General features: G+C 37.3%; 1 protein-coding gene, 1 long non-coding RNA gene and 1 pseudogene across 2 annotated transcripts; 1 reads left to right on the forward strand and 2 right to left on the reverse strand.

The window, feature by feature from the left end:
• The first annotated feature begins 987 nt into the window (after positions 1–987).
• On the forward strand, positions 988–10,230 carry LOC126633941 (acyl-coenzyme A oxidase 3, peroxisomal-like; annotated as a pseudogene).
• Positions 10,231–12,962: 2,732 nt separating this feature from the next.
• On the reverse strand, positions 12,963–14,109 carry LOC126634377 (uncharacterized). The gene is made up of 2 exons (XR_007627314.1): positions 13,945–14,109; positions 12,963–13,473 (listed from the first exon to the last, which is right to left on the reverse strand). It is a non-coding gene; the product is annotated as an uncharacterized LOC126634377 (long non-coding RNA).
• A 376-nt stretch (positions 14,110–14,485) lies between these two features.
• On the reverse strand, positions 14,486–14,875 carry LOC126633942 (uncharacterized). The gene has a single exon (XM_050304459.1). The coding sequence runs from the start codon at positions 14,873–14,875 to the stop codon at positions 14,486–14,488; it is 390 nt and encodes a 129-aa protein (XP_050160416.1).
• Positions 14,876–23,366: the final 8,491 nt, after the last annotated feature.

A 23,366-nucleotide genomic window follows, 5' to 3' on the forward strand; every position in this document is an offset into this window, starting at 1 on the left:
GTCACTAAATGGACAAGATTTCCATATCTCAATTGTACCAACAAACGAACAAAACAATTTCAAACAGGCCAACAACTCGTGTGGACCTAAAAACAAACTTAACCATTTTTTTCTTGTTGCCCGTGGACCTTAAACTAACAGCAACCAATTGTTTTTCTTTTTCCTTCTTTTTTTTTTTCTTGCAAACAATCAATACCAACTAACAAATCTAAAACAAAAACACAAACAGCGGAAGATGACGAAAAACAAAACTGATACAAACAAATTGATACCAACGAGAACGGATTGAACCCTAAGGATCGAACCCGCTCTGATACCAAGTTAAATATCAGAGTGCGCAACTAACAAGACTAACAAATAATAGAAATATTATTAAACAACCGAGAATGCCGGAACGGCTACAAAACCTTAAGAGACTACATTGTGAATAACTTTCTTTCTCAAATGAATAACAAGCAGGTTATTTATAATAAACTAACCTTAATCCTAAAAGGTCAAAACTCTAATGCTAACGGGCTAAGCCCAGAAAACTAAGCATTCAAATAAACCTAAATATACTAATATTTTCCAACAGAGGTTTCGCATAAAGCGAGAGTTTGCGCAGGGCAGATTGTGTGTTGAGTTGGAGGTCCTTTTCCGTTGCCATTGCATCTGTATTTATAGGACTGATGTACTTGTTTGGCATGGCTAGATAATTGTGTAGAGTCCGACTGCAACTCTAACTCGCCAAATAAAATCTGACCCATGGCACAGATGCTAAAACCTATCTTCAGATGGCTGATTCTTCAAAGATGATAAAAGCCCATCTTGACTTATCCCATCGTAACTAAAAGCCTAGCCTAGCTAGGCTTTCTTTTCTTGTCATAATCCCATCACCCATCCATGCATCCTGATCGCATTTAATGAATTTCAAACAATTTTAAATTCATTTTTGACTACTTGCCAATTTGTCATCACCACCACACACCAGATATCCCAAATTTGTTGATGAATTGCAGGGGCGATGCCATTCAAGTTTTGGGCACAAAGCGCTATCACGGCAAGTGGCTGAGGGACACTGAGAATTATGCCATCATGGGTTGCTTTGCAATGTCTGAGTTGGGCCACGGTTGTAATGTATGTTGAGGTTGTTCAACTTCAATCATTTGGTCTGCATTCTCATGCCTGCTGATGGTTGTTTGCCTTATTTTTTGCTAAGTTTTCACTTATTGCTTCTGGAATTATGTTTATAGGTTCGAGGGATTGAAACAGATTCGAATACTGGAGAATTTGTTATTAGTACTCCTTGTGAATCAGCTAATGTAAGGATATCTTTTTAATTTTTTTTCTTTGACAAGATAATGTAAGGATCACCTTAAAAGCGTAGCGTTGCGCGTTTTATAATTCTTGCCTCAGTTATATTTCATATTACTACAAATTCCCAATAAGTTTCCTCCATTGGTGCTGTCTGTACACTGATATATTACTTTTCTTGGTGATGTTCAGCATGCCACACACACAATAGTCTTTTCACAACTCAGTATTTCCAGTATTTCCAGGAACAACCAAGGTGTCCATGCTCTTATAGCCCAAATCAGGGATGAAAATGGTAATGTCTGTCTAGGAGTTCGTATTGCCGATTGTGGTCACAAAATTGGCTTAAATGGTGTTGATAATGGTCGAAGACATAGATGAAAATGGTAGAGTGATGGTTTGCCCTTGAGCATCTATGTCCTTTTCACAGACGATATAGTGTTGATAGATGAAACTCAGGAAGGGGTAAATGCGAAGCTTAACCTTTGAAGAGAAGTGTTGGAATCTAAAGGTCTTCGCCTAAGCCGATCAAAGACAGAATATATGGAGTGCAAGTTCAGTGCAAATGAAGGCCAAAATGAGTTAAGGGTGAGGATCGGAGATCAGGAAATACCAAATAGCGACCTTTTTCGCTACCTAGGATCTATCTTGCAAAAGAACGGAGAATTAGATGGGGATCTCAACCATAGAATACAAGCTGGATGAATGAAGTAGAAGAGTGCATCCGGCGTGTTGTGTGACCGCCGTATGCCACTGAAGCTTAAGGGAAAATTTTATAGGACGGCAATAAGGCCGGCGATGCTGTATGGCACAGAATGTTGGGCAGTGAAGCATCAACACGTACACAAAATGGGTGTAGCGAAGATGAGGATGCTTCGTTGGATGTGTGGGCACACGAGAAAGGATAAGATTAGGAATGAGGATATCTGAGGTAAAGTAGGAGTAGTCGAAATTGTAGGAAAGATGAGAGAAAATCAGTTACGGTGGTTTGGACATGTGCAAAGAAGGCCTACTGACGCTCTGGTTAGAACATGCGACTACGTGACAGAGATTCAAGGCCGAAGGGGTAGAGGAAGACCTAGGAAAACTTTGGAAAAGACTCTAAGAAAAGACTTGGAGTACTTGGATTTAACGGAGGACATGACACAGGACCAAGCACAATGGCATTCTAAGATTCATATAGCCGACCCCACTCAGTGACTTGGATTTTTCAAGTCTCCAACCGAGAAGTTTTCCTCACTCGGGAAATTAAGGGAATACTACCTCAACCTACATGCTCCACTCACAAAGCTTCAACAAAAGAAAAATTCAAAGAACTTAGTGAAGAAGGCTTTGGCGTATTTAACACAATACGTCGAAATGAAGCAGAGCTTATTTATTGATATCTCCGATAAGTTACAAATATGTACATATACAAGAGTCAAAATAAACAAACAAGAGGGAGCCTTCACAAAGGTTGCTTAGGAGAAGTCTCAACAGTCGGTAGAGCCCCAAAAAAAGAAGGCATCGGAGGGGGATCATTCGGAGCCTCAGTACTGGACAGAACCCTAGAATGAGGAGGCATCAGAGGTTGATCATTTGGAGCTTCATTACGCGGTACAGCCCCAGAAAACGAAGGCAATAAATGCCTTTGGAATAAACCCACAAACCTCTGATGATCAAGTAAAATCTGACCATCTGATCAAGTAAAATCTGGTCAAAGCTTCTTCTTCGTGTTTGTAGCATAGTCATGTGCGAGCCGGTGCAACTGTTTATTCTCATACTTGAGCCCTCTAATCTCCTGTTTGAGACTCATCACTTCAGCCGCCAATGATTCAACTTGGCGGGTTCGAGCAAATAGGCGTTGGGCCATATTAGACACAGAACCTGCACACTGAACACTGAGAGCCAGAGAATCCTTAACAGCCAACTCATCAGACCGTTTGGAAAGTAGTCTGTTATCTTAGGGAGTGAAAAGGTTCCTGGCCACCACCGCAATGGTCATATCATTCTTTATCACAGAATCCCCAATGGTAAGAGGACCAGTAGGGGATAAGAAGGATGGGCGCCATATGTTTTCTAGAGAAGGCGTGGCTGCCTCTTCATCAAGGTTCAAGTCAAAACGACGGTCGGAGGGACCAGACATTTTCAAAGCTGTTGAAGAGAGAAGAGGTCGGACAAATCAAGATCCTAGAAGTGCAAGAATGGAGCTTCTACTGGTGGAGATTCAAGTATGTTTTGGAACTTAATGTCAGCCTATATAAAAATCTGCACTCGACGGAGCTTCAGAAATCGAAGAGGCACCTGCTCAGAAATCGAAGAGGCGTTTGCTTTCTCAAAAGCTGGCCTACTCAGAGACCACGAGGGCCGATCTCAGAAATCGAAAACGCGTTTGCTTTCTCAAAAGTTGGGCTGCTCAAAGACCACGAATGCCGATCTCAGAAATCGAAGAGGCGTTTGCTTTCTCAAAAGCTGGGCTGCTCAAAGACCACGAGGGCCGATCTCAGAAATCGAATAGGCACCTGCTTTTTCAGCCTTGTCAGCACCTGTCACATGCACACTTAGCTTTGCGGAAATTACGGGCATTCTGTCGAAGATTTCTGGTGAAGTAGAAAGCACGTGAATCTTACTATTCAATCATCCACTTTCCACACGCAACATCAGCTCATGGGTACCACAAATAACTTTGTCAAAGATCTCTGACAAAGTTTAGACACGTGAAGCTTGCAGCTTCCAGTACATCGCTATGACCAAGAAGGGTAAAAGAATAGCAAAGAAACAACACTAACAAAGTTTAAACACATAAATTTTGAAAGTCTAGCTACTATATTATTACCCACAAGGGTAAAGGAACAGCACCACTACTGGATAATTGGAAAGTCCATGTGTGTCAACCTCTGTGCTCCGTGGCAAGGTAGACTAGCAAACATGCCCAACCTTTACTCACATTCGAGAAAACACTCCCAACAAGATTGCTTGCTCCAAAATCGAAGAGGCATCGTCCTCCGAATCTCGAGAGCCAGACTCCCAACATGATTACTTTCTCAAAAATCGAAGAGACACCGCTCTCCGAATCTCGAGAGCCAGACTCCCAGTAGGATTGCTTTCTCCAAAATCGAAGAGGCACCGTTCTCCGAATCTCGAGAGCCAGATCCCCGACAGGATTGCTTGTTCAAAAATCGAAGAGGCACCGCTTTCTCAACTTCGAGAGCCAGATCTCCTTGGATAAAGCCTGTCTGTAATCTTCACACACAACATCAGCTTTCCAGATACCACAGACCACTTTTTCAAAGTGCTCTGACAGAGTTAAAACATGTGAAGTTGGCAGCTCCCACTACTGTGCTATGACCAAGTAGGGTAAAGGAATAGCATTACTACTTGTTAGGGAGACTCCTATATATGTCGACCTTCATCCTCAACGGACAAGCAGACTTGCAAAAATCCTCAACCCTTCCTCATATCTGAGAGGGCACTCCCAACGAAACCTCTCGAAATACTCAACTTTCTTTCCCCCCCCCCCCCCGATAATACCTCTGCAACAAGCTACACCAGAGCAAGAATATCTCATATCATCAGGGTTAAAAGCAAGAGTATCCCATATCATGCGTTTTCCCTGTCTTTTCCTTTGGCCTTGTTCTTACCTGCAAGACAAGGAGAAAGAAAGTAATCAGTCAGCACTTGGAATCAAGCTTCCAGTCAGGAACTGACTGCCTGGAACTCCTTACCTGATTACTTGCCTTGCATTGCTCTCGAGTACTTATCTTCAACATCTTATGCTTCCATAGAAGATACCACATCTGTCTGAGGAACAGATAGGGCAAGTGAGAAGGATACAAGGAAGCATGTGGAGACAAGCGTAACAGAACACGTGCCGATACATCCACTACTTTGTCAACAGCAAAAGTATCTCATATCAGCAGGGTCGAACGTACTCTAGATTTAATGGACTTGTTTTGACCCTCAAATTCTTCAGTCGGCCTTATACTTTTGAGGAAACCAGAAAACCCTCCAGCTTAGTTCAAGAATAAGCCTGTGGAAAGTTACTTCTTCAAAAGCAAAAGTATCTCATATCATCTCTTCTCCTTTTTCTTCTCTTTATCCTTCATGCTGCCTGCAAGATAAAGAGAATGAGAACAATCAGCCGGAACTCGAAATCAAACTTCTGATCTGATTGATTGCTTGGAGCTCTAATTGCTTACCTTGTATGTCACATCTTTCAGCAGATCCACTAGCTTGGCGACTTGGGGGACTCCTACTACATGATTTGTATCGCGCTTGACCAAGCCTGAAACTACAAGTAAGCTTCAAGTGAAATTGATACATTACCTTGTGCATCTCCACCAGTTAAAGATACCATCCCTGGATGGAGGAAGAGTACTTCCAGAGAAGATGCCACATCTACCTATGAGACAAATAAGGCAAGTGAAGACGATACCACACTTCGGTACTTAGAAGTTTCGTGATTACGATATCATTCTCCCACAATATTTCCTAATGTCATTTGTACTAAATCATTCACTTGTACTCATTAAAGGAGAGCTTGAACCTATGTACTTGTGTAAACCCTTCACATTTAATGAGAACTCTTCTACTCCGTGGACGTAGCCAATCTGGGTGAACCACGTACATCTTGTGTTTGCTTCCCTGTCTCTATCCATTTACATATTTATCCACACTAATGACCGGAGCAATCTAACAAAGATCACAAACTTAATTTTTTCTGTTGTAGTCCTCACTGATTTTGTGCATCAACAATCCTTAAGTCCTTACCTTTTTACGTTGGTAATGGATGAGTTAACAGGACATATTCAAGATGATATTCCTTGGTGTATGCTTTTCACAAACGATATAGTGTTGATAGATGAAACTCAGGAATGGGTAAATGCGAAGCTTAACCTCTGGAGAGAAGTGTTGGAATCTAAATGTCTTCGCCTAAGCCGATCAAAGACAGAATATATGAAGTGCAAGTTCAGTGCAAATGGAGGCCAAAATGAGTTAGGGGTGAGGATTGGAGATCAGGAAATACCAAAGAGCAACCGTTTTCGCTACCTAGGATCTATCTTGGGAATCTAAAGTGAAAACGACTTGTAAACCTTATTATGACCGTCCCTCATTGGTTGTCCGCGGATTCCATTATCAAGAAGTGTATCCACAGCCTCTTGTACCAATTTCTCCTGACACATTACTAATTCCCCTGGCGTAGATCTACTTGTTGTTAAGAGATCGATAAGAGTATTGTTACGATAAATAACTCTTCTATAGAGTTCATTAATATCTGAGCTCATTAGTTTACCCCCATCTATCTGAATGATCGGTCTCAACTCGGGAGGAAGAACTGGTAAGAATTAGATAGAGATCTCAACCATAGAATACAAGCTGGATGGATGAAGTGGAAGAGTGCATCCTGCATGTTGTGTGACCGTTGTAGGCCACTGAAGCTCAAGGGAAAATTTTATAGGACGGCAATAAGGCCGGCGATGCTGTATGGCACAGAATGTTGGGCGGTGAAGCATCAACACGTACACAAAATGGGTGCAGCGGAGATGAGGATGCTTCGTTGAATGTGTGGGCACACGAGAAATGATAAGATTAGGAATGAGGATATCCGAGGTAAAGTAGGAGTAGCCGAAATTGAAGGAAAGATGAGAGAAAATCAGTTACGGTGGTTTGGACATGTGCAAAGAAGACCTACTGACGCTTCGGTTAGAAGATGTGACTACGGGACAGAGGTTCAAGGCCGAAGGGGTAGAGGAAGACCTAGGAAAACTTTGGAAGAGATCCTAAGAAAAGACTTAGAGTACTTGGATCTAACAGAGGACATGACACAAAACCGAGCGCAATGGCGTTCTAGGATTCATATAGCCGACCCCACTTAGTGGGAAAAAGCTTTGTTGTTGTTGTTGTGACACAATCATTTCTTTCCCTACGGTCGGATAAGCTTAGCAATAGCCATTAGGTACTCATTGACAAGGCGAGCCTTTTCTGTTACGCCAAATGGGCCCGAAGTCCTATTGCTTGACTACCCTAGTCATCAACAGCGGCTTTTGCCTCTTCTTGCAAAAACATAAGAATTTTGTCGCATTGTGGTGTCTCAGTTTAATTGGACTTATAGCAATAACAGCTTTTCACAAGTTAAATTGATACTGTCTGTATAAAATCACTGGTTTTTCATGTCTAAGAAATACTTCTTATTCTCATTGTTGTTAATAATATATGACATGCTCTTAGATCTTGGATATTGTACGGTAATTAAAACAGCCAAGTTAATAATGTATCTGCTACATCTGTAACCAAACTGAAGACAAATTCTGAAAGTTCTTTTCTTGTTGGTGTCAATATTTCAGTGAACATGTATTTAATAAGAAAAAGTGAATAAAGGTCGTACCCAGTGCACAAGGCTCCCGCTTTACGCAGGGTCTGGGAGAGGTGAATGTCGGCTAGCCTTACCCCCATTTATGGAGAGGCTGCTCCCAAGTCTCGAACCCGAGACCTACCGCTCATGGGCGAAGGCACTTGCCATCGCACTAAGTGCGACCTCTTAATAAGAAAAAGTGAATAATAGATTTTTTTTCTTTCTAGATTATGTGCTTAATGGTGGGTCTTGATTCTTTCAGATTTGGTACAAATGGTCAATTACTTTGTGGTGAAATTATTGGCACTGTGAGAAGAATGTCGATACATTAAACCACTAGGTTTTGATCATATTATTATTTCTCCGTCAGCTTCAGATATGCTATGACATTTACTGCAAATTACTTAAAAATGATATAGGATGCCTGAGTCGAGCAAAGCCATCCATGTTGTGTCTAGTGCATTCAGGACTACACATACCTGGCATAACATGCGGACTCTTCAGGTTAGAAATTGCATTATGAAGTGCAACTTAAAGTTATTGTTCTATTTGGCCTTGCTGAAAGTCTTTGATGCATACATCAGGATCAGGAATGCCGCGAAGCCTGTGGAGGGCAAGGTCTGAAGACTGAAAACAGTGTTGGTCATCTAAAAAGTGAATATGATGTGCAGTCCACTTATGAGGGGGACAACAATGTTTTGCTGCAACAGGTAGTGCCAAGCCTTCTGTTCAAACTGCAAGATATTGTCTGTTGACATAGAATTTCTAAGAACTGGAGTAAATTATTCTTAACTAGAAAATAAAAACGCTGATGTGAGCTGTTTTGTGTTCGGAACTTGTTTTATAATTGCCTTTTGACGCGAATTTAACTGTAATATAGGAATGGTCTTCTTTGATGGACATCATTTTGTGTTTAGTCTGATTCCAAGTTTGTTCCTTTGAAATTGATTGTAACTGTTTGTCGTTCCTTTTTTTGCATAGAGACCAAGCTGGTAGTAATGTAACGTATATGTATTTATATATAAATATATGTGGAAATACTTTCTTGATAAAGTGAGAGCATTGTTTTCCCATTTTTACCATTCATCGGAGTTCTATCTTAAACAGTGGAATTTTTGGATTCAACTCAGGTCAGCAAAGCACTGCTTGCAGAGTATATAGCAGCTCAGAAGAGAGGCAAACCATTTAAAGCTTTGGAACTAGAGCATATGAATAAACCTCGCCCTGTCATTCCATCTCAGCTTACAAGTTCTACTCTCCAGTGTAGCTAATTCCAGGTTCATCTTGTTTTTTAGATCCACTTCTTCTTTATTGCGTTGCTTTTTAAGATTAGTCATGTTTAAATATTCTCCAATTGTCTACATTAGATGGACGCATTCTGCTTAAGAGAGCGAGATCTATTGAATAGATTTGCTATGGAAGTGTCACAGCATCAAAAACAGGGAGAAAGCAAAGAGTACTCAGTCATTCGGGTAAGAATCATCTTGTCTTCTCTAAAAGTTCTCCCGCTGCCTGTCTCTAGAACTCTCTCATTCTTCTTCACCCTTTCCTGTACCAGAGTTATCAGCTTGCAGAGGACCTGGGCAGAGCTTTCTCAGATCGAGCAATGTTGCAAACCTTCATAGATGCTGAGGCAGCACTACCTGCTGGTTCATTAAAGGTAATTCTTAGCAACTGTTTTTTGACATTGTCGGACATGACACTTGATAATGTCCTATGATCTGAAACTGCTTTTATATTATTACTTTTGGTTATTAGGGCAGTATGGATTGTAGTTTAGCATATGACTGTAGTAATCGGGTGTGCAGTCATAAAATTTGATTAGAATGAGAGATGGGTTGAAAAGGAGGGGGTGTTATATAGATGGGGACATAAACTCACGGTTTTTCTCTGTGTCTGTGAGTCAAAAAATCGTCCCATCATACAATGGTTACGATATATAGAGCCCCATATGCTTTGATACTATGTAGAAATATGATTCGGTGATTAATTTGATACAATGTTTACAATATTCTATTGGATTCGACAAAAACTATCTGTAGAAGGAATCCTACAATAATTACAATAGAAGATTTACATTCCTCTAATTACAAAGAGGATTCCGGACTAATTAAATCTATCCTAACACTCATGTTCCATCGGACTTTTTTTCTGGGTTCTTTTTCTGCATGAAGATTTTGTTTCCGGAATACTGAATGTTCGAGTCGTTTAGTAGACTGCCTTTATTGAAGATTGCTTTCCCATTGTAATGTGGGGAGCAACCTCGCTTATGCCTAACCTATGAAATTATAGTCAGCATATTTGTTTCACTGCAGAATGTCTTAGCTTTGTTGAGGTCCATGTACGCATTGATTTGCTTGGAAGAAGATGCGGCGTTCCTCCGATATGGGTACTTATCAACCAATAAGGTTGCTGCCGTGAGGAATGAAGTAAGCAGACTGTGTGGTGAATTGCGGCCGCATGCACTTGCGTTAGTCAGTTCCTTTGGCATCCCTGACGCTTTTCTGAGTCCTATAGCCTTTAACTGGATCGATTCAAATTCGTGGTCTTCAGTTGAGCAGCACAAGTCTACAGTTTCTCCCAAAATCCCTCATCCCTCACTTTGAGTTGAAGAAAAAGATTTCTTGAGCCCCAAGTATTCTCATCTAATGCTAGTAAGCTTGTATGTATGTATATTTGTATGTATGTATGTATGTATGTATGTATGTATGTCATTTGATATCTAAATTCTCTATTGATGGCATCAACTCCAAAATAATGTAATAATAAATCTGCTGTCTTTTTGCTCAAAAAAATAAAATATGCTGGCTTTTGAACTTGAAAAAGCAAAAGCATCATTTTTAGCAACGAATCCTGCTATTGTTTCTATTTAGTTTAAGCCCTCGGTTGGTGTTTTCAGTAATCTCTTGTTGATTAATTTTTTTTTTTCAGTTTTTCTTGAATCTAATTTTGTTTTTTAAACTAACGAGTACTCAATAATTTAGCTATTATAACCATTTCGTATTCAGTTTAAAGTTTTTGTTTTCACCTTTTTGAATCTGAAAACTGAATCTTGTTTAGTAACTATTTTTCAATTTTTCATTTTTCATTTTTAGTTTTAAAATTGAAAACTATTTTCTTGGGTTTTCAAATTTTGGCTTTCAGTTTTTAGTTTCATTTTTTTTTTAAAAAAAAACTAGTTGCTAAATAAAATTTCAGTTTTTAACCGTAAACTAAATGGTTATTAAACGGCTTCAAAAACAAACAAAAAACAGGATTCAATAAGGATACCAAGGACTTTAAGTAGGTTTTGACACAAACGTTACCTTGTATTACAAGTAGAATGGATGACTTTGTATTTTGTAGGGTTCCATTCACATCAATCAAAACCAACGAAACTTGTGTGATACCCAAAAATATACAAAAGTAGCACTAAAATTATTTTTTGAATGGCTAGATTTGATTCTTTGAAATAAATGGTCCCAAGTGAATCAAGTTGTTTAAAACTTTCAAGGTTGATACATAATCGACGTCAATCAACACTAAAGGTTACAAAATTTTATTGATTGGTGGAAAGTAGAGCCGGAGATAGCTTCTTCTTTTATTTTTTGTCAAAAGACATATTTTGTTAGATTAGCTAACGACGGAGTTTGAATCCCCGCCGTCATGCAAGGGCCCAACACATTTCCACTACTGTGGAAAATAGCCACTTGTGCCGGAGTTAGCCATTGGGTGTCTAAAGTCATGTCGTAGGTGCTGGTTCATTGTCTTGTTTGAGACAACACCAACTTCATTGAGCATGCATCGGTTCCAAATCCAGAAACTTGAGTTGGGCCCCTCGTGACCAAAAATGGGGATCAGGTAGAGTAACGTGATCGCTGGCAAAGAACACAAACGAAATGTCAATAAACTCTTGCAACTTGAACCACTTCACTGTTATATTCTATGTACATGCATCGGTTCCAAATCCGGCCCAGCCTTTTTGCTAGCTTCTCCCTTATCATTCTTTCCAACTTCTGTAGAAGCCTAAGCATGAGCCTTCCCATCTTCTTTCCGCAGGTCAGATCCTTTGGAACTTTTCTTTGCCGTGCCAAACTTGAGCTCCAACTTATATAGTGCACAAGCGTGTGACTTGTTGGCTTCATACTCAAACAAATGCCACTCATAATCGCTTGAAGGTTGTGGATCCAAATACTAGGACTTTTTCTGTCCCCCAAATTCCTTCATCACCTGCTTTCTTGATCTATGCCAACCGCGCCCACTGTAGTCTGGCAGTCCTGTTTCCACTCTCAAAGGCCCTTCTAGGCTTACCAAAAAAGAGCCACTCCCTAAGCGTTTCACCCTTGAGGAAAGAAAGTGAGGTCGCAAAATTGGAGTGTTCCCAGGAAAACCTTCATTTCTTGCTAAAAGAGCATGACAACCACTGCAATAATCCTGACACGAAACTTGAGCAGGCCTGGAACGATCCCAAAGAGCACATTTTGGCCCTAAGAAAGCAGATTCTGGAGGACATATATCCGGCAGAACATTTGGCACAACATCCTCTTCAGATTGTTTAATGTCATTGCGACTGATGAAAAGCCCTTCATTTAAGTAATTAGGAAATTCAAAGTGATTATCATTTATTTGAGTTGCCAAATCTGAGCTATGAACCACTGTATTCTGGAAACTGGACGCAGTGTGGCATTGGTCAAAGTCCAATGAATAATATCTTCTCGAGGTTCCTTAAAATTAAGAAACGAAAAGGTCCTGAAAAGTTTGTTAAGCATGGAGCTCATCAGTAATCAATCACAACTCAAATAGACATATCCTTACATTCCGAAACCATAACATGGAAGAACAATGAGTACTATCCAGAATACAATAAATCAAACTAATGCAAATCCTATGCTTAATTACCCAATTCATGGTTTCTCTCTTCCATTCCACGTTTGGGTCAACTGCCAAGATGTACAATTAGTCACCAAAAAGCAACCGATATGGGAAGAAAACATCGAATTAGACTTTAAAACTACTGAAAACTTGCACAAAACATCCCTAAATCAAACAAACTAAGTTTTTTTTATAAACCTCTTGGCAGTTGAGAAAGTTATGTGAAGGAAGATAAACACCAAACAATGTCAAATATACCTCAAAATCGTGTTTGTTTAACGAATTCCACAACATAATATAGGAAAACCATGTTGCACTAAGTGCGAAGACATGAAGAAGATTGTCATATGAAAATTTAGCTAATATAGGAACAATAAAGTGTACGAGTCATCTGCTTAAGTCGTTGGCAATCTTCCACCAGAAGCAGAAAAGTATTCACTTCTGTAAATTCCAAGAAATTACTTAAGTGAAGGTTTTGAAGATTAGGTTGTGGGGCTTCAAGCTTAGGTTGTGGCAATTCCTTTAATGGACTTTGTGCATCATCTTTCTCATCACAATGTTGTTTCAAGAGCCGGGCTAACTCCTCAGAAAATGTTCCAAGGCTTCCGAGGCTACCACCCAACTGATTTTGCATGTAATTGAAATTTATACACCTATCAAGCATTACTTGATAGAAAAACACAAAGTGCGCAAACGTAAACACAAAGCAAGAAATTGAGGAAAACCCACACGTAGAGAAGATGCCGGGAGGGGTCATTGAGCTTGGCATCCCACCCGCCAAGCATCCGATGCTTTTGTTCCTCCCAGATGGAAATGTCGGCAGTTCGACCCTCTTTCCTGGCAATTTGAATATTGGTGACCATCCCTTGAAGCTCGTGGACTCGACTCTTTGTTGTTTCCTTCAGTAACTTGTGAGAAGCAGCGTCACACTTGCCCTTGGAGTCCTTCGGCATTGCTGCCCTCTGCTCTCTCTCTCTCTTCCTCTATTAATAAAATCCCTAAAAAAATTTAAAAATATTTCATTAATCTTTCTTGTATTTTAGCCTTGATTCTCGTTAAAAGCAAATTTGAACCACAATATTGCTATCATTTTTATTGTTTGTTAAAAAAAAAAAAGTTAATACGCAATCATAATTAGAAAACGAAAAGTCATTTAATATTATGATCTAATGGTATTCTTCTTCACTTGTAAGTGAGATGTCTTATGTTCGAGTCTTGCCAAAGGTAAATTTGAACTACATTGTTACTAGCCTATTGTGAGGCTAAGTTCACCCTCCTCCCCTTTAGTGTAGAAAATATCGTATTTTCATAATAAAAAAAATTAAACACAGAAAATTAAACGATTAAAAAAACATAATTGAATTAGTATTGGGGATAATACAAACCCTAATTATAAAAACCTAGAGAAAGAAGAATGTTGAATGGAATGGAAAAATGAAAAGCAGAGCAGAAAGAAAGAAATTATATACCTCAAATCAATTGCGCATTACCACAATGGTGCAAAACAATCAACTGAATTTAAACGTTTCTGCAGATTTTTGGGTTCGCACATTTTTGCTGCTCTTCCCTTCCCCCCTTCCGCGATTTGTTCACTCACTGAACCTTTCCTCCCACTTTGTTCTCAACTTTTTCTCCATTCTTTTAGGCCATCTTTAACCGGAATGGCTAAACAAAGCCCTGTCCAAAATTATAGTCTTACAAAACAATATTTTTAAATGAATAGTATCAGATCATACCCATATACCATCTCCAACCGAATGGCTAAACATAACCCCTCAAAATTTATTAGTTTTAAGTTTATACTTTATATTGATTGATTAATTTAATTAAACATTTTTTTTAAGAAAGTGCATACGATATTCATTAAGCAACTTGGAATACGTACAAACTAAGGATAGTGTACATACTGGGTCTCGATAAAAACCTTGTCGGGGATTTCAACCCGGTCTAAGGAAAAAAGTGTCCCGCACAACAATTAACCTATCCTCAAATGAACAATATAAATGAAAATTACAATCCTTCCTCAAATAAGATGTCTTGAATCAAAAATGGAGGCTCCTCGAACCACACCAACTCCTGAGAAACACCAAGGCCCATTCGAGCAAGCCGATGCACTGCCAAGTTACCTTCCCTCCATACATGGCTACACTCCAAATTTGGCAATCCCAAGAGAAAGAATCTCAAATAATTTATAACAGAGCCCCAAATAGAATAATCCTCCCCTTTACCCTTCATGGCCTCCAGCACCACACTAGAGTCTCCTTCAAAATTAACCCTCACATCGTCCAAATAGCAACTCTTAATAAGTCCCACCGCACAACGCATTGCAACCAATTCTGAGTGAAGAGAAGACACGATTCGATCAATGGGTCCAGCAGTGGCTGCTAGGAATTCACCCATGTGACCCCTAACCACGACGCCATAGTCCTCCCTGGTACGCCACCTTGACTCCAAGCCCCATCAAAGTTGCATTTGACCTACCCCTCATCAGGTTTCCTCTTGGTAGTCCTCTAAACCTCAAACTTATGCCATTTATGAAACTCATGCATCCAACCCTCAGTTCACAGTACAATCTCCTATGGTGGCAGCCGAGACCCATTCCATAGTACATTGTTCCTATGCTTCCATAATGGCCACAACAGCATCAAACAAAGCTCGAAACTTACTATAGGAACCTGTTGCACACGAATTACCAACCACTGCACAAGAGACATTCAGTCACCCCCATTGTTCACTCTCTGCCCCATGCTTCCAAACCACACCGCCCTTACCAAACTACATTCTCTGAACACATGCTCCATTGATTTGACTTGCACACCACATACCACACATACCTCTTCACCCATCACTAAATCTAACCATTGAATTTTAATTAATTATTGCAAACGATGATCTATGCCCAAAAAAATGGTCTAAGAGAGGGGCCACATTTGGCCAGTCTGGTACCCCTTTGGCCAAATAATGGTTTGGTTAACTCCATAGAATTATAGCCCAGACATCAGTTGGAGGAATTTTTCAGCAAATCGGGTTATTTTTTATTTTTTGGACCTTTAGTTCTCTCCATTGGCAGAATCTCACCTTTGCTTTTTACATTTTACTTTTTACTTTTTACTTTTACTTGGGGTGATGTCTCTCTCTGTGTCTCGTTTTGAATGCGTGTGCAATGAATTGTTTTTTTATATTTCTTCTCTTCTTCAATTCACATAAAATGCAAAAAGGAAACAAACCCATTTCCTTATATGGGAATTTGATTACACCAACCCAAGTTAACTCCATCGCCACTTTCCAATTACTCCAGGCTAAATTACACTTAGCCCAAGTCCAAATCTGCCAAAAGGAAGGTCATACTTGGCTACTCAAAGATAAGTAGGAACTCCTACTCAAAATTATTCGTTGTCAATTTATAGAACTTCATGTTTATAATCAGAACCATTTATATTATAAGTAACCCTATAAAGATCGTCTGTGCAAAAAATCAATTAAAACTAAGGTCGTTTAGTCATCAAATTGTTTAAAAACAAATGAACTGTATTGGTAAAAGCATTACGAACCGTGTATGTATTTGCTACAATAAATTAACTAAACGACCTTAGTTTTAATTTATTTTTTGCAGAGATGATCGTTACAGTGTGATTCATAATATGAACGGTTATGATAATAAGCACAAAGTTCTGTAATTAAAACACTAAGAGTTTTGAGTAGGAATTCCTACTCATCTATGAGTAGTCAAGTATTGTTCTTAGGAAAAAGATATGGGAGAAGCCTAGGTATTCCCTATGAAGCCTAAAAAGAGAACCCTTCACCTATAAACATGGAGGTTTAACTCCATGCAAAAGGGACAACATAACGTTAGAGAGAAATCACTCTCTGCAAGCTACCATGAACCTAGAAATACTAATCTTCCTACAATCTTAGTAGTTCCTCCAAGCTTTCTTTGAACTTCCTTAGTCAATAGAAGCTACCTTGTAACCCTAGGAAATCCAAACTACGCCACTCTAAACATCATCCAATCATGCAAAATTCTCTCTCATGTTAAACCGACAAGCTTCTAGCTTCCATGCTATGCTTTGCTTATGCAAGTGATTATTTGTTTAATCATGCTATCTCCAAGCCAAATAATTTAACCAAGATACTTACTAAGACACGCTAATTCTTTCGAGGTATCTCGGGACTTGGTATTCAAACGGACCAGGAGAGGCAAAGGGTGTTCGCCAAAGCCCAAGTCTAGTTCAACCAAAAATCCCCCAACAACAAGCAATGCTCAATGCCTAGATACATCCATCAAAATAGTTTGGGTTGTCTATGCAATTAAAATCGAGGAATTTCAGGCCCTCAATTATTTAGAATAAAAAATCACTAAATTTTGATTCGATCAAGAAAGTTTAGGTTATGACTTAATGATTTGTCATCTAGGATGTGCAATGTCATTCCTAGTAAAGTGCAAAATAATTTCTTATGAATGTTAGAGAAAAATACTTAAGGTAGTTTGAATCTATTGAATCCGACATATGCATATACCCATTTGTTGTAGACGCAATGAGCTATAGGCTCCCAATTGTATGAATATGAACTTTATATTTATATTATGGGGCTACATGCCTCCCACAGTCCCACTCATATTGAACGGGAATGAAAAATTAACGTGTTGAGGTCTCGCAATATAATGAGAATTAGAGAGACTGCATGTCGTCATCATCACAATATAATTCAGTGGCATGATAAATTATAAATTCTTAATGCTCATTTGGAGTTAGGAAATAGAGAAAGTCATATGTTTTTTTATTTTATTTTATGTTATTGAGAAATTAATTGTACTCTAAATAGAAATAAAAGTAATTTATTTTCTTTCATGCCAATGGATTCAATTCCGTGGAGTGAACAAAAATATTATAGCCAACGAAAATAAATGGTAGACATCAAATCAAAAGCATAAAAGAAATAAGCAGTCTCTTTATGTATGTACGAGAACATTAGGAAACTAAAGGAGAAACAGTTGCTTGGGTATGCATAGCCAACATATGAGATTAACTCAATCACAGCAAAATAGCCCAGTGGTAAGGGTGCGGTTTCCAGCTCTCAAAATACAAATAACTGGAAGGTTACGGGTTTAAGATTCCAAGCTGATGAGTCTGTTTGACTGTGGCTAAGGGGAAGCTGAAATGCCTCTGTGAGTCTTTCAGACCTCCGAAATTGGTGTATAACCGTGCCTTACCACAAAAAAAAAAACATATGAGAATAACTCCACATATAAATTGAAACTGAAACACTATGCATAAAGAGGAACAATCAATCTTTTTCATGTGGACCTTTAATGCGCGCGCACACACACTATAGCCAATGAAAATAAATGGTAGACATCAAATCAAAAGCATAAAAGAAATAAGCAGTCTCTTTATGTATGTACGAGAACATTAGGAAAATAAAGGAGAAACAGTTGCTTGGGTATGCATAGCCAACATATGAGATTAACTCAATCACAGCAAAATAGCCCAGTGGTAAGGGTGTGATTTCCGGCTCTCAAAATACAAATAACCGGAAGGTTTCGGATTCGAGACTCCAAGCTGGTGAGTCTAATTGACTGTGGTCAAGGGGAAGCTGAAATGCTTCTGTGAATCTTTCAGACTTCTGAAATTGGTGGATAACCGTGGCTTGCCACAAAAAAAAACATATGAGATTAACTCCACATATAAATTGAAACTGAAACACTATGCATAAAGAGGAACAATCGATCTTTTTCATGTGGACCTTTAATGCGCATACATATATATATATATATAATGTATGATTGAATGCAAACACAGCAAAGATACTAGCTGCAAGATCAAAAGTGATAAGAGATGCAGAAATAAACAAAACTGAAAAATAATGAATTGAATCGGACTATACATGCCAAAATAAATTCAATGCTCGATTCAATTCTATTACATATAATATTTGTATGCAAGAAGAATAAACAACTTAGAGCATGATGAAGTTCAATGGTTGAGTATAAGAAACTCTAAACCCCGTGATGACTCTAGCTCAAAAGAAAAATAATAAACATAAATATTTCAATGAATGATTGATGACTCTTGGTAGGAACCGTATGCATCAATATCATACCATGATTGATCAACACATGTTGTAATTCATCAACAGATTTATCATATTGCAGCTTAATATCGTCACTACTACAAAAGGGCCTTATAGTGTCAGTGCGTGGTATCGGTTTAATATAATATAGTGGCGGATAAGATAGTTGCGACACCTACTGAACATAACATCGCTTTTAAACTGACATAAACATTTAATGTTGCTTATAACCGACATACATTTTAATAATTTTTAAATACTGGTGTCACTTTAAGTGAAACAGTGTCGCTTTTAAGCGACATAAAGTATGCGTGTCGCTTTTAGCCAACACTAATTCTTGTTTTTAAATATTTTAAAGCCTGCTTCGGTTCTAAGCGACATAAATTTTAGTTTTTTAATATTTTAAAGTCAACGTCGATTCTGAGCGACATAGATTTTAGTTTTTAAATATTTTAAAGCCATCATTTGTTCTGAGCGACATAGATTTTATTTTTTAAAATATTTTGAAACCCGGTGTCGGTTGTAAGCTACAGATTGATGGTCTTTATATACTCTACCCCATGTTTTCTTCTTCCTCTCTTGCATTTTTCTTATTCATTCTTCCAATTTACAAACCCTCCCCGTGTTTTCTCTCCTGCACCTTTCTTATTTGTTCTTCCAACTTCATTTGTTCCTTCTTCACAACAGTAAGTTTTTCTTGCTTCTAATATTTTTTTTAGTTGCAATTAATTGAAAACGAATGTAGATTTTCGCATTATTTTATTATAAATAACAAAGGTGGTGTCGGTTAAAACCGTTACTAGTTTGTATATTTTATTTATTTAATTGTTGTCTGACGTCAGTTGAAGGATATTTTATTTGTTTAATTTATCACCATATCAGTTAAAACCGACAGTATGTTGGATATTTTATAATTAAGTTGGTAATGCACATCGCTTTAAACCGACGTAACGTTGAAGTATACGTCACTTTAAACCAACGTCAATTTTAGTGTTGCTTTTAACCGACGATGCATAGTGGCGGATTAAGCGAACAAACCAACATTGAAGCCCTTTCGTGACTCTAGCATTGGTGTCGCTATTCCAATCCAACATTGCATTGTTTTATGTCGGATTTTTGCCAAATTTCCAACAGAAATTGGATTTCTCATCAGCTTTTGCTTCGCCAGTGATACCCTATATTGTAGTAGTGCGTGTAGGATGAAAAATATGGAGGCTTTCGTGCACAAAAGAGAACAAATAATAGCATGAGCGAAATCCACATCACACACTTGGTAATTTACAAATGGATTGTTACACCATCCGAGTTGTGTATATCATCGTGGTATATGATTCTCTCTTAACATATAACGATAAATAAAGTATAGAAACAGTCGTGCTGATAACTTGTTGGAAATAAAGTATAAAGAAAGAGGAAAAGAAAGAAACGAAAAAGTGATTGGGAGGAGAAAATCCAAGTATCTTCCTTCTCATTAGAGTGCCTATTTATAGGCTTAGGATTTACATAGGAAATGTCTTAACTAATTACATATTACATATTGATCCAGAAAGTGAATAGTCACATAATAAGTAATATTTCCAACACTATTTTTAATATAAGCCATATTTGTATTTAATCACCTAGACAATCCACCACTTACATATATTGAATATACTTAGGCCCCGTTTGGTAATTTTATTTTTGCCAAAAAGTGCTTCACTTTAAAGTTTATTTTTTTTAACAAAAAAAATGTTTGGTAAAAGTAAAATATTCTACTTATTTTAAAAGCAATAGCCTCCCAGACAACAACTTTTAAAAGCTATCTATAAGTTGCTTTTAAAAGCTGCTTTAATAAAAAGCTGAGTTGAGCCTTTAATAAATATTTTCAATTGTTATAATACTTTCATTAATTTACCCTTTCACACACATTTTTTCTTTTAGAGAATAAAGTGACGGCTACCACCTCGAGCACCATTGTGCCACTGTCACCACCATGACCACAACCTCCACTACTGTGACCACAACAACAACCGCCACTACCACTATTGTCACCACCACCACCACCATAACCGCAACCACCATCGCCACCATGATAATCGCAACCGCCACTATTATCATTGTATATAATTATAACACTTTTACATTAAATTTACCAAACGCTTTTATATTACTTTTTAAACTCACAACACTTTTAACATACAATTAACCAAATGTTGTTCTACTTTGCTTTACAACTAATTATTTTTAAAGTACAACATAAACAATTTTTTTTAAAAAGCACCAACCTTACATCGGATGGAATTATTGAAGAGTGGGTTATTGAAGAGTGGGTCAATGTTGGCGCTAGGTTTGGGTTGTTTTGGGCTGATAATTGGGGGGTCTCTTTGAAAACAACGGATTGATAAAGAAGGTCAAATTCGTATTTACAATAATTTATAATTTTATATGTATATAATCAACAGCACCAGCAATTATTGCTATTTTGAGGACCCATTTGAATATGTGTGTGCATTTATACTAGGACCATCAATGAAGACGTTTATGTCCATTTTTGTACTACTAACAAACTTGTCAATTTTCAAGAACCCCCTCTAATTAATGAATCTTGATCCGTATGAGTCATACGGTATGACCTAAAATGAATTATTCTTTCTTCACCAAAAAAAAATAAATTGAATTATTATTTTCTGACATCAACGTCATCATTCCATGCATTTTGATCCACTGAAATAAGAGAAAGGATCATGGTGTGGATCTTCAAATCACATTCGTTCATCGTGAATTGTGTAGACAGTTTTGTCAGGTACTGTTTATATTCAACTTTAAATAAAAAAAAAAGTTTATAATGATTTTTGATCGCACGATGTACGATAACCGAATGTGATTTGAGGATCCCTAAGATCCTCACAAAGAGAATCCTGCTAGGATCCTCACTCCTAAAATAATGTATTAAAAACTTACCTATGTAATTATTTTATTAAAACAACATGTCACGGTGGCAATGAAATTGTAAGCCTTTTCTTTTAATATAACAATATATTTACAAGAAATGATTTAGACTAAACAAGAGAAATGTTAAAGAGACTTTCTCGAATGTGGAACTTTCTTAAAATTTGGATTTTTCATGGACTTTCTGGCACCTCATATTTTTAGTTTTAGTTTGTACCCTTTTTTAATTTGTACCAATTTTCTTTTCAATTTTAATTTGTACCCATATATTTTTTTTTTTGTGCCCATATTTTTTAAAGTTTATTTGTATTTGTACCCATATATATTTTTTTATTTGTACTTTTTATTTTGCTAAATGTACCAATGCTAATTATATGTACCCATTCATGTAAAACTTTTCAATCTTAAAATGTACTCATTCTTAAATATACCAATTTGTTATATGTAAAATGTACCCTTTATATATATATATATAATCTATTCAATTTTTTTCTATCCCTTTTTAAACTTATATGGGTACATTCTTTTTTCTTTGATTTTAAAATGTATCCATGTCAAGTTTAATCGAAAAAAATTTACTAATATTATTAAGCCTAATATCTTTCTTTTTTTTCTGTGATTTTGAAGAATATACCCATGTTTTGATACAATAAAATTTTTGGTTAATTTGATGAATGTACCCATGTTTACACACACACACACACACACAATAGTATATTTATATTTTAATATTTTTAATCCCACAAATTATGGTTTTTTTTATTTAAAATCTCATTTCTATAAACAACTAAAATTTCTAATTTTTAATTTAAAAATATAGTAACATACATAGAAATGAATTATCACATTAATTTCAAGGACCTTGATTAAAAATTAAAAACCAACAAGATTTCAATTAAAGAATATTCATAACTAAGGACCGCATCCAAAATCTCTAAAAAAAATCTTAGTGCTTTTTGCATGCATGTGACAGGTTGACGGTTAAAATGAATGTATACAGACTGCTAATGGTGCAAACACACCATTTCGAATAATATCTTAGATGTGACTTTCGACCCAAAAAAAAAAAGAAGAAAAATATCAACACGGTATTTTTTTTTTTTTTTAAATTTATTACTTACCAAAACAATTTTAACACACTCATGATCATCACAATCTTTTTGATGACTTGGGGTGTTCTAGGTCATCCAATTCAAAACTCCAAAATAGTCGTTACTATTGGAGTGAAAAATAAGTTTATATTATTTGTTTAGGAAAGTTTAATTGTCGCAATGATTCTTGAACGTTATTCATAGTTTAATTTTTATCTCTAAATTTTCATATTTGTTTGGGTAAATTATACAAAACTACCTCAATTATTGGGCTAGTCATAGTTTCATAATTCGTTTTTAAAAAATGTCAATGTCATACCTCATCTAAGAATTTATTATAATTTCATACCCCATTTAAAAAAAAATGTCAATGTCATACCTCATCTACAAATTTATTACAATTTCATAACTTCCGTCAGTTGTCTGTCAATTCTTCCGTTAAATGTTGATGTGGCTTGAAGTGGAACCCATTTTTTATTAAAAAATTAATTAAATATTTAAAAATATTAATTAAATATTAACTTAAAAAAATTTATAAAAAAAAAAAACCAAACCCACCTTCTTCCTATCCCACCTGTCTCCCTCTGCCCCTTCCCTTCCTCCTTTCACTCCAGAACCCCACCCACCCTTCCTCCCTTCACTTAAGAACCCACCACTGCCTCTCTTCCTCCATCTCCTCATCCATTAAGCTCCCCACACCTCTCCCCCTTTCTCTCTCGGTCTCTCCCCATCTCTTCTAGTCTTCTCTGTCCTCTTCGACTCTCCACACCCAGAGCAAAGAATGGAAGAGCAAGAGGCCA

Source organism: Malus sylvestris, chromosome 9, assembly GCF_916048215.2.
Source record: "Malus sylvestris chromosome 9, drMalSylv7.2, whole genome shotgun sequence".
NCBI classification, from domain to species: domain Eukaryota; kingdom Viridiplantae; phylum Streptophyta; class Magnoliopsida; order Rosales; family Rosaceae; genus Malus; species Malus sylvestris.